Source organism: Cnephaeus nilssonii (genome assembly GCF_951640355.1).
Source record: "Cnephaeus nilssonii genome assembly, chromosome: 8".
NCBI classification, from domain to species: domain Eukaryota; kingdom Metazoa; phylum Chordata; class Mammalia; order Chiroptera; family Vespertilionidae; genus Cnephaeus; species Cnephaeus nilssonii.
Genome location: NC_137079.1, coordinates 57,092,442 through 57,105,371, shown reverse-complemented (window position 1 = coordinate 57,105,371; position 12,930 = coordinate 57,092,442). Strand labels below are relative to the sequence as shown.

Below are 12,930 nucleotides of genomic sequence, written 5' to 3'. Positions count from 1 at the left end.
AGAAAGGTTAAATATCTTCCCCCACGTCCCAGAGCGAGTAAGTGAACAATGAGTTCATTCCTAGGGAGCCTGTTCTGGAGTTCATAATCACACACTATACTGCGACCCCACGCCATGATTATACTATTATCAACATAAGACTGAGTAAGGAAGCAGAAGGTGCTGAAGCAGAGGGCTGCTTTTGACTGAATGATCAGGAAAGGCCTCTCTGAATCTGATAACAGAAGAGAGAGCCACACACATAAAGATCTGGAAGCCGAACATTCTAAGCAGAGAACAAAAGTCCAGTATGTTTTAGAAACAGAAGGCCATTATGGCTGGAGCAGGATAAGCTGGGGAAATGAAAATAAGATGAAGTGAAACAGGTAAGTATAGACTAGCTTGTACATGATCTAAATTTTATTTTAGGAAAGCACTGAATAGTTTTAGGTAGGAGATTTAAATAATTTGATTTATACTTTATAAAAAGACAATTTTGAGTATGGTGAAAATGAATTGGGTAGGGGAAGAAGGGGCAGAGTGAAAGCAGGAAAATGAATATACGTAGTCTGTCTCCAGTGCTAAACATTTACAGTAGTACCCCCCTTATCCACGAGGGACAGGTTCCAAGACCCCTAGTGGATGCCTGAAACCGAGGATAGTACCAAACCCTATATATACTATTTTCCCATACACACATACTTATGATAAAGTTTAATTTATAAATTAGGCACAGTAAGAGATAAACAATAACTACTAATAAAATGAAACAGTTATAACAATATACTGTAATAAAATATATGTGAATGGCTTTGGGGCCACTATCAAATAAAATAAGGGTTACTTGAATGCAAGCATTGTTACACTGCCACAGATGATCTGATAATTGAGATGGCTAAGTGAGTAAGGGGCAGGTAGCATATGCAGCATGGATACACTGGACAAAAGGATGATTCACATCCTGGGTACGAGGAAGCAGACAGCATGAGATTTCATCATGCTACTAAGAACAGTGCCCAATTTAAAACTTATGAATTGTTTATTTCTGGAACTTTCCATATAATATTTCTGGATTGCTACTGACCATAGGAGTAACTAAAACTGTGGAAAGTGAAACCACAGAAAGCAAAACCGTGAATAAGAGGGGTCTACCAAAGTGTCATTTGCCTCTTAATGATGAATATATGCTCTGAGAAATGCATCATTAGGTGCACTTACACAAACCTAGATGGTATAGCCCACTACTGTAATTGTATGTGCTATACTTTTATACAACTGACTGTACAGTAGGTTTGTTTACACTAGTATCACCACAAACATGAGTAATGTGTTACCACTTCAATGTTACAATAGCTACATCATTAGGGAATAGGAATTTTTCAGATCCATTATAATCTTATGGGACCAATGTTGTATATGTGGTCCAACATTGACTGAAACGTTATGTAGCACATGACTGTATTTAACCTCTTTGCTCTAAATTTAAGGTATAGGAATTCAGGTGAAAGTATAAAGTAGACAGACAGAAACAAGAATCTGAAGTTCAGAAGAATGGGCAAGGCCAAAGATATAAATTTTATTTTGTAACCTCTCACATATGGTAGATATTATTAAAGCCATGGGAATAGATGAGATTACACAAGGAACATAAATACAGTAAACATAAATACAGCATAAATGGAAGAAAAGCACAGATTGTAATCTGTGAAGTCTATTCATTCCTCTTTAGAGCACTTCTTTTTATATACTAAAAACAGGAAATACTGCTCACTGTCCAGAGGGTATCTGTAGCCTTTATCTTCCCTCAGGAGCTGGGTGAAGAAGATTGGTTAATAATGACAGTCTTGGTGTTGCTGTACAATAAAAGAGCTGCTGCATGCAAGGAGTCATTATCAAACCCATAGATCTCACTAAAGACACAATTATAAGAACATAACATTCCTGAATCCATATTTATAGAAAGTAAGCCATTAATCCAATTATAACCAGGTTTGATATAAATGACCTGTGAAGTTTTATATATAGATCTTTATACCCTATGCTATTAAGGTGAGTTAATAGCTGACAGCAAAAATAGCTGCTCTGCTAAAGCCTCATAATAGCTGGCAACATGGCCCAAACCCTGCTTAGCACACCTAGAACATAAAAATGGCACAACTAAACACAGAGAACACAGACAGAGGGCATGGAACTTTTAAATACTTTACAAGTCAATTCTTCATAACTCTTCAAGCTAAAAAGTCACCAAGGAACTCCTAACTCTATCAAGGACAAATACATCCCATTTCCTGGCATAGTTTAGGAATAGTAATTGAAGCCAAGAGAATTCAGTGGCATAAGAAATGCAATACTTTCAGTCTTCCCTTCAACTTCCTCTCATCATTCTTGTTGTTTCTTACCATGTGGAGCTGTAACACTCTTGGCACTCCACACTCCCTAAGAGGCTGAGACCAGGCCTTTCTGCTTAGAGCAGAGTGGTGGATGTGGAAGGGTCGTGCTAATCAGCTATTTTCTAGGGTGATGACGGTCACAATGAACAGATGTGTAAATGACATAAAAGACTTCTGCTCTGATGAGTTCGAGAGGGAGGCTATCATTTTTCTTGAGCATGATGTTTGGCTGCTACTGGAGAGAAAGTTCTAGAGCTGAAGGGACCACATAGTGCTCCTCTCAGCTCAAGATGTTTTCTCTGGCCCAGAATGTTCTCTTCCTCACTGAAATCTCTATCCTTCAAAGCTCGGCTCAAGTCCCGCTTCTTTGATAAAGACGCTCATTACTACAACCCACCTGCCATTTTCTAAATTTATACTGGCATCTAACCAAGTAGACAAGAGACAAATAACTGGTCAAGGTGCTTTCTAATCAAGGGAACAAAATGGAATGGATGGTTTTTATTTGCTTGCATGTAGTTTTAAACTCTTGAATTTTCATATTATTTTCAATATAAATAGAAGCTCTCCTCAGGTGAACCAGATCTGGATATTTTCAGCTGTGGTCAGCTTCTCTCTGAATCCCACTAGGGTTTGGTGATGCAGAGTAAACAAGGCTATAAATCAAATGCAATGCATTTAATACCTCAATGCATTGTAAATTGATCTGGAATAGGGGTTAGTTCAAATCGTTTTTAAAGTGAAAGTGGCCCCTTACCCTGAAGGGATGGAATGGAAGTTAAAGATAGCAAATCCAGAGTTATATGGGATTTAGAAGTATGGCTGCTTATTAGAATTGAGTCCAGGTTTCTTCAGGTGAGATTCTTCAGTTACTTATCAGGATGGAGCCATGGATATTTAAAAACACACATCTTGGTGCCTGGCATTAAATCTGAAATCTGGTGGGCAACCTTTCAAGAAATAAAAGCTACAAACAAAATAGCTTTAGTTCCATTCAGCATGCTGTGGGAAATGGCTAATGGACAAGAATTACTATGACTGGCAAGGCGAGCTGCCAATAAATGAGAGGAGCAGAGACTCAAAACCACCACATACCAGCAACACTTCCTAAGCTTATTTCACTAATTTGTCATTATCTGAAATGAAAGCAAAATGAGGTTGCAGAGCACAGGGGAAGGAACTATTTAAAAGTAAAAGCTATGTTTCTTTTCTATTGGTTAGTTATCTCTGTTTTGAGCAATTATGGTTTACTTCTACCATTTCCTGATATTACATTTTGTTTTACTGAAGGCAACATTTTCTCCTTTTCAAATGACAAGCAGAGAGCTATTTCTAGTAGGAAAAATTTTCATTCTGCCTTATCTTTTTCCACTAGGAAGAAAGGAAGTCTAGTGGTTAGACAGGAAGAAAGTATGGAGTTCTGATATGCCATACCTCAGAGAGGGATGGGGGCCATATTCTCTTCTCACTTTTTTTTTTTTCTAGAAGAAGAAAAACCTAAGTGCTGTATCCCCCATCTTTTTTCCATCTTTAACTCTTAAGTCTCAACTCTTTCTTATCATTTTAAACAGACAAACTAAGGGTTAAGTGGGTCAACACTTGCAATCTCTGAGATTGTGGAATGGAATGAAAACTATCCCATCACAAAGGAAGAATGAAATCACTTAATTGTATAGTTCAAATCAGTCCAAAATCCAACTATTAATACCTTAAATTCTATTTTGGATAGATTTTTAGTGTATGGGTAATGCAAAAGTGTAATGGTTTTCAAGTAATGGAACAGAGCATGGACTCTGGGGCTGGACTACCTGGGTTCAAATTCTATTTACATAACATACTAGCTGTGCAGGTTTAGATACATTAATTTACCCTCTTTATGCCTCTGTTTCTTCATCCATAAAAGGAGAATAATATCAGTTATACATCATAGGTTATGTACCTCGCAAAGAGAAAGCGCTATATGAATATTTACTATTATTAAGAATATTTCAGAAAACTTCTAAAGGACATTATGTTATCTCCCTATTCTTTGTTAGTTCTATTAAACAGTTATATGTAAAACCAAGTAAAAGTTCATCGGTTTTAGGTCACAAAACAACCCTTTTGCTAATCACATAAGGAATAAGGATAAAAATGAAATCCTTTCTTCAAAATTAGCTTTAACTGAAACTAAGATTTTACCAAAAATATAACCATACACTTGACTTTTAGAGGCAAGACATTCTACTTAAACCTATATGCTTCAATGAAAAACACATCTGACAGACAATAACAGCTTACTCTAAAACATTTACATAATTTAAAACATTGCTCTATGAACAAAATACATACTTCTGTGGTGATCTGTTATCAACTTCAGCCTTCAGTCGTAAATTCTCCCTCACTAGGCCACCATTTTCCAATTTTAGTTTTTTATTTGCCTTAAAAAAAATTAAAAATAATTAAGTATAAGCTAAAATAAAAGTGCCTTGTGAAATTTATAACATGAGCCACCAGTATTTTTTTGAGTGATAATAGCAGAAAACTGAATGCTGGAACATGGCCTTCAGAAACTTAAAATCACCACAGGGAATGACTTATGAAATTGTGAATACAACCAAGCATTTTAAATCCATATTCCCCAAGCACTTTGCAAATCTCCTATCCAGGGAAATAAACGGAGCTATGTTAGTTACGAGTCATTAAAGGACTATACTAATGGTGATTTTTTTTTCCTTTTTCACATAAGTGAATATTCTAAGCATGGTAACATTATACCAAATGTAATTATTCACAAAACTAATGCTAAGAGTTAATTCTTGAGCTATAATATTGATTTTTGGTTGCTACTTAACAATAGTTTTTTAGTGGTAACAAATCTAATCTGATTAGATTTGCTTTCTTTCTTCAAAAGGCTTCCCCAAATGCCCTGGCTCACAACTTCTGAGACTCTCAAAATTGAGTTAATATTTTCTAATAAATTCTATTGATCTCTTGATTAAATAATAAAAAACCCAAGTATGGTTTTCTTTTATTTTTTAATTCTGATACCTAAAAATTGCTTAACAAAACATTAATTGCTAGAAAATCTAGAGCAAGCATGTCAAACTCACGGTCCATGGGCTGCATGCAAACCACAATGAATATTTTTGTGGCCCAGCCAATATAATGATGCATAAGAAATGTTTTAATAAAAATTTCATAACTTAATTTTTACAATATCCTGTTATACATAATTATTAATACTGAACTACAATGTTCGCTAATGACTGATTACTATAATCATGTTGCATTCATTTCCCTTATTTGCCTTACTGCACAGGCACACCACTTCTCTCCACTAATACTAGCAGCAAATATTTTAGCAGCCGATTACCATGTCATTAGTCTTGTACTGACTTGTTTGGTGTGTGCAACAGGAAATATTTCGCTTTCGGAGAACAAGAAAAATAGGTTTATTTGTGTTATGCTTATTAATTTGTGCAGTTATTCAGTGTCTGGTAAGTTAATGTTCAAGAAAAAATATCAATTTTTTATTAAAATGTTCTATTATTTTATGTTAACGATTACTCATTTATTTCAGCCCTTTGTATTCAGCATGTCTCTATCGAAATAAGCCTACGTTTGTATGAAAATTGAAGCTTTCGTTTTTTTGCGGCCCACATAAACTTAAACCTTGTTAATTTGGCCCCCGTTAGCCTTTGAGTTTGACATGCTTGATCTAGAGGCCCAATATTGATTCTGGACAGCCTAAAAAGAAATGTGCCTAGATTGTAGAGGTTTCTTAAAAGTTACTCCTTTAAATTCCCTAGTCATTGCATTTATTAATTCCATAGAAAAATAAGACTCCCTGGAGTAGAAACCAACCTCATGAACCTGGCAGGAGAAATTCTTTGTTAGACTAGAACATTCACATTCAAAGTGAACAGGTCACAAGAACTGTTGTCAACAAAAAGGTTTAAACTAGGAAGACTTAAAAACAGATTTCAAAAATTTGACCAATGTTTTTGACCAGTTTCCAGAACTTCTGACTATATTACTTGCCTACCCACAGACAAATAAATACCCTAAGAGAATGATAAGAGAAGCAAGGCAGAGAACATTCTGTTGGGCACAAGCCTAACTCTCTTAGATTCATCCAGGTTCCTTTTGGGCTCTGAGCAACTGCTTGTCTTTATGGTTGTAAAACAACAAGGACTGTGGAGGGTTAATTCTTTAAGTGACTGATAAACACCATTACTGCCTCTCTGAAGATATAAGGAAAGTCATTTACTTCCTCATAGACACAGACAATGAATTAAGCTCTCAAGCACAGCACCATAAGAGGAGGAGGCACTTAGTGAATGCTTTTTGATGATGTTGATAAGCTTAAATTAGAAACTCATTTGAGATTTCTTTTCTCCATCCCCTCTGTATTGTATCATTACATTTTAAGGTCTCTCGCCAGCCTATGGCTCTCTTTATGGGCTGGCTAGTTCCTCAAAAATCAGGAGATATTTTCAAGTTCAGAAGGGTTAAGAGGGTAAAGATTACACAGGGTAAAGTTTTCCTATTTTTTGCATCTAAGAGAGTAATGAAGTCTTCATCTATTTTATAATCTCAACACTGACTGGGTAATGAAACTAGCCTCATAAAGGTTCAAAACTCGCTCTGTCCTGAAAACATTAAAAAAAAAAAAAAAGGCCCATATCACTCATTCTAAATAGTCCTTTATTCTAAATCTTTTGTACCCCTGTTTTTGATTTATAGTATATAATTTTATACTTCACATTCAAGTTTTTCCCCTGTAGTCCACGTTTTTAGATTCATTTATGCCCCAGGTTATAGTCTAGTACTACCTAATACCATCACTAGGCATCCAAAATGGGCTTACTAAATATCCCACATAATTCTGAGGTCTCAGGATAGCTTTTAGTATTGAATTAACATGTGGCCTTTAAAAAGCAAAGAAAAACTGTGTTTTATGTAAATTTCTTTTACATACATCCCCTACACCAAGCTTAGGAGCCCCGAGTAAACTTTTCATACCAAGCCTCATGATCTAAGAAACACTGATTGCCAAAAACTTAAAGTTTAATAAATATAAATGAGATCATATAGAACTTACTGATGGCTCAAGAAGAGGAAGGGAAGTTAAAGGAGACATGGTAGATTGATAAATAGTCTAACTTCCCAGTTGTCTTTCCTTTTTGTGTCCTCTTCTTAGACAAATCAACATGCTAATAATGTTAGCTATCAATTCCAAAGAAACTACACACTTCTCCTAAGCTTATAATAAACTCAGTGCCATTATGTAGTAGTTTATTTTTTTTTTTCTCTAAAAGCATTGAGTTCTCTTCTTTCTCTTATTCAGGCCTTTGCTGAGCCCAAATAAAATTTCGCGTGTGTGTGTGAAAATAGCTTAGTATTTATTAACCTCACTAAGGATCTGAGGACAAATATGTGGTACTACTTTAAAATATCATATAGAGCCCATTAATGATTTTAGGAAGTGGGATTTGGTAATTCAGCACAGTAACAATGTTTTAAGGGAATGTAGATACTTTAAATGGGTGGCTATGGATCTGGATATCACAAAACCATCTCCATTCAGCAGAAAGGACTCCACTGTGGATAAACTTGAAGTCAAGCTAAAGGATGGTCCCTTTGACCAACAAAGCTCAACAGCACTTGATTATAATCTCTAGTGATGATTGCATGCATCTTATCTCCTTTCCTAGACTGGAAAATTCTAGAGGCTTGGCTTTTTCACCTATGCTTTCTCTATCTTGTTGGATGAATGGAATAATAATTTGGAAAAAATGATCCTGCCTCATAAGGCACAATATTCTTTTGCATAAAGTAGTCTAAAGAGGCTACTCAGAGCTCTCTTGATATTAGTCATTATGCCTTTAACTATTTACAATATTAAATATCAGAGAATGGTAGTGCTAGAAAAGATATAATCCAAGTCTTTCATTTTATAGGTAGGGAAATGGATATGTGTTTGTTTTTATGCATACAGGGCAGTCACTGACATAAGCTTTAAAAAAGTTAAGGTAAACCACAAAGAGGGGAAATAGAAACACATCCTTTAAATTGATGTCACTCTCCTACAAGAAGATGCAAACTCATATAAAAGCACTAGAGTCTCCAATTATAGTCACAAATGGAACCACCTTATATTTCTTGGCAGCTAATGACATTTTAGGAGAAAAAGTTTTCCTATTCCTTATTAATGCTCATTCAGGGATTTTTGTCCTTTCCCCACAAACCATCTAATGATGAGTCAAGATAATATGGCTATTTATACTTCTGAAGGTACTTACAATATTATAGAATTCAAACAAAAACTATAATAGAAATTTAAAAGCTACATATATTAAAAACTTTTAAAAAACCACAACTTACCTCCTTTAACTTATCCACATCATCTTTCACTTTTTCATAGATTTCATTAGCTGTTCTAAGTTTTTTCTTCCACTCTGCTACAGTTTCTGGGTCAATTTTACTTGAATTATCTGCAACTGGATGTTTGTCTTCATTTTGATTGCCCTGCATCAAGGTTAAAGGATCTAGAATAGTCTTGATCTGTGACTCCAAGCTGAGATTTTTGTTCTTAAGCTCTTCTACCTCTTTCTGCAGACAATCTATTTCATCCTGAAAAAGCATTGCATAGCCATTAGGTAGACACAAACACTAAGCACATACATATACTAACCTGAGGCCAATGGGTTTTTACATTTTATATTCAGAATTCTGTAGATACACAAATTCTTTATATATCAGAATAGTTTTGTATGCAGAAAATTACAGCTGAAATTCTCAAAATGTATTTCGACTTAGATAAAAACTGGCATTCTAATAAAAAACAACAACTGGCATTTCCACTGATTTCATTTAGATTCAATGATAGTTTGTGGTTTTAAAAAATAAAAATGTCAAATCTTTTATTCTATTTAAGATATCCTGGAAACAAAAGTCACATGAATTCAACAAGGAAAGATTCCTCAGCAGAAAATTCTAAGGCATGTTTAATTGCTTTACTAAGGGAAATTTAAAAAAATACAGTATTGATGAAGGTGATCTATTATAGTTTTGTTTGATGATTATATTTTTGCTTCTGTATTTGAAGTAGGAGTTGAAACCATAAGCTATTTCCTCCCACTTTCCATTTCAGAATAGTATCTGTAGATAATTTTTATTTTCTACATTCTGGTTCTTCAATAACCACTGTGACTAAGTATTAGATTTCAACATCTGGAACTGCTTATAATCTTAAATCCATTTGGACTAGAACTCTTTTCTGTAATACCATTTATTCATCTAAAATAGGTATTTCTTCTTAAACTAAGACCATGAGAAATTCTGCTGTTAGAAAATAAACTCCAAGTAGCTCAATATGCCAGTGATCTCCTAAAGGATTAATTTGATGAGTACCTAACTATGATAAATATTCATTAAGTATGTGAGAATACATTTTAGAATTAATACAGTACTATTTACTATTTTAAATCACAATATATTTCATGTTAAATAGCATTATAAAATAAGAAAATCACTGTTTGAATTAATATATTAATGAATAAACAAATATAAGCAGAAACACACATATATGAATGAACACACCAGTGAATTTATTGGAAGAAACAAAAACAGAATGAGGACTACAGTCACCAATTGCCAGAGCATGCATAATGCCTTGTGGGGGTTGGAAGACTGACTTTCATAAGAGGGTTTCTTTTATTTCCCAATTTCTTGAGAGAGCAAATACTTACAAAATGATGTATCTGTTGAGGACAGATTTTAAATTAAAACAAAGGAAAAAAAGGAAATGCTTCTATCTATTCCTTTCCTCCATTTGAAATAGAAAAGGAAAAAAGAAATCATCGAATAAGACATTTTTAAATTGGCATTTAAATAAGATCTCATTGGATGTTTACTCTAAGAAGTCCAGGGCCCGAGATAGCTCAGTTTTACCTTGAATTCAATGCTATCATCATTTTAAATTTTAATTATTATTTACCTCATATTCTTTGTGGAGTAACTCAAGTCTAGTTTTCCGAAGGTGCTTCCGGACTGTATGGCTTAGCATAGGTTCACTTTCACTTGTCCCTCCTACGTGAAAAAAAAAAAACATACCTAACTTTTCACTCTAATTTGGGCAGAATGAAAATGAACCTTTTTCTTATTGTTTTATATAGTTTCCTAGCTTAATTTTTACTTATATAAATATTTGGGGCTGCCATCTTGGCCTTTTCTCTATCTCAAACTGGAGAAAAGATAAATATCAAATAATACCTTAAGAGAGAAACAAGATGGCAGTGTAGATAAACACCGATACTTGCCGCCTCCCACAACCACATGAAAATTACCACTAAAATACAGAACAACAATCATTCAGAACTACCTGAAATCTGGCTGAATGGAAGTTCTGCAACTAGAGAAGTAAAGAAAGTGTATTGAGACAAATCCAGGAGACATACCAGATCTACTTAATACATAGAAATAAACACAGGAAAGTAGCCAAAATGTGGAGACAAAGAAACATGTCACAAATGAAAGAAATGGAAGCAAGCAAACTACTGGATACAGAGTTCAAAACAATGGTTATAAGATTGCTCAAGGATCTTAATGAGAGCTTCAAGGGACTTAGTGAAACTTACAAGAATCTTAATGAGAATTTCAAACACATGAAAAAGGACCAGTCAGAAATTAAGCATACACTAACTGAAATAAAGAATAATTTACAGGGATTCAACAGTAAAGTAGAAGATGCTGAGAATCAAATCAAGGATTTGGAATATGAGGAAACAAAAAACACCCAATCAGAAGAGCAAAAAGAAAAAAGAATCCAAAAATATGAAGATAGTATAAGGAGCCTCTGGGACAACTTCAAGAGTACCAAGATACACATTATGGGGTGCCAGAAGGAGAAGAAAGAGAGCAAGATATTGAAAACCTGTTTGAAGAAATAATGACAGAAAACGTCCCCTACCTGGTGAAAGAAACAGACTTACAAGTCCAGGAAGTGCAGAGTCCCAAACAGGCCCACACCAAGACACATCATGATTAAAATGCCAAAAGTTAAAGACAAAGAGAATCTTAAGAGCAGTTAGTTACCTCCAAGGGAGTGCTCTGTCGACTATCAGCTGATTTCTCAACAGAAACTTTGCAGGCCAAAAAGGAGTGGCAAGAAATATTCAAAGTGATGAACAGCAAGGATCTACAACCAAGATTACTCTACCCAGCAAAGCTATCATTTATAAATGAAGGCCAGATAAAGAGCTTCACAGACAGGAAAAAGCTAAAGGAGTTCAGCACCACCAAACTAGCATTATATGAAATGTTGAAGGGTATTCTTTAAGAAGAGGAAGAAGAGGAAGAAGAGGAAGAAGAGGAGGAAGAGGAAGAAGAAGAAGAAGAAGGAGGAGGAGGAGGAGGAGGAGGAGGAGGAGGAGGAGGAGGAAAGGTAGAAGGAGAAGGAGAAGAAGAAGAGATAAAAATATGAACAATAAAATGGCAATAAATTCATATCTATCAACAATAGAATCTAAAAATCAAAATAAACAAGAAATCTAATGAACAAAATAAACTAATTAATAAAATAGAAACATGGAACAGACTGAAGAATCTCAGAGAAAAGGGGGCGGGGGGGTGGGAAGAGATCAATCAAAGATCTTATATGCATATATGCATTACCTATGGACATAGAAAATAGGGTGGTGATGGCCTGGGGTGGGGTGGGAACTGGGTGGAGGGGGGCAATGGGGATAAAAAGGGGGACATCTGTAATACTCTCAACAATAAAGATTAAAACAAAAAAAGTTAAATGAAAAAAAAAAAACCCATAAGAAAAAACTTCAGTTGAGTTCATTTATCTGTGTATCTTACTATAGTAAACTCATTAAAGGTAAATGCTGTATTTTATTAAGTATCACATTTGGACTACCAGACAATCCTTAAATAATGATAAAATCAATGATTATACTTATATTTAACCAATAAATTATATGAATAATGTTATCTAATACTTAATATATAATTATACATGTTATCCACATATCATAATATATAATACATATACATTATAATGTATATTATATAATCAATTTATTCATTCCAACATACCTAATCACTGGTAACACCCTAAAAAGATTAATGTGCCATTTCACTGATTTTAACAACCTAGTTACAATGTATTATAAATCATAGCATTATTGTATGCCAATAATGACTCGTTACAAATACATTCTAAATGAATTCTTCCCAAGAGCTTTTCACTTAAGCTGTGGTAACCTTTGTTCTTCTTAGCATCATGATAGCAAAGGCATTTTACAGATGTTCTTTTTCAGGATATTCTATCCAAATGCTATAGATGAACTATTTTACATGAGAGAATTTATGAAATATTTCTTACATATGAATGAAAGAAGCCAGGAGAAGAAACATGAAGAGAAGCTGCTAGAAAAAACATTTAAATTATTTTAATAATCTAACCTCATATTTTGCAAGAAAAAACTTGACTCCTTGGTGAAGTTCAGTACAGGTAAACAACTAGAGGCAGAGAGGTTAATACTATAGTATGCAGCACAGCAGAGAA

General features: G+C 34.4%; 1 protein-coding gene across 1 annotated transcript in view; it reads right to left on the bottom strand.

Annotated features, from left to right (window-relative positions):
- Positions 1-12,930, bottom strand: part of OBI1 (ORC ubiquitin ligase 1) — a 42,157-nt gene that overhangs the window by 17,112 nt on the left and 12,115 nt on the right. Inside the window, exons 3-5 of the mRNA XM_079778504.1 lie at positions 10,354-10,445; positions 8,739-8,987; positions 4,701-4,789 (exon numbers count right to left, since the gene is read on the bottom strand). Coding sequence (XP_079634630.1) covers positions 4,701-4,789; positions 8,739-8,987; positions 10,354-10,445 — 430 coding nt within the window. The remainder of the gene's footprint in view (positions 1-4,700; positions 4,790-8,738; positions 8,988-10,353; positions 10,446-12,930) is intronic.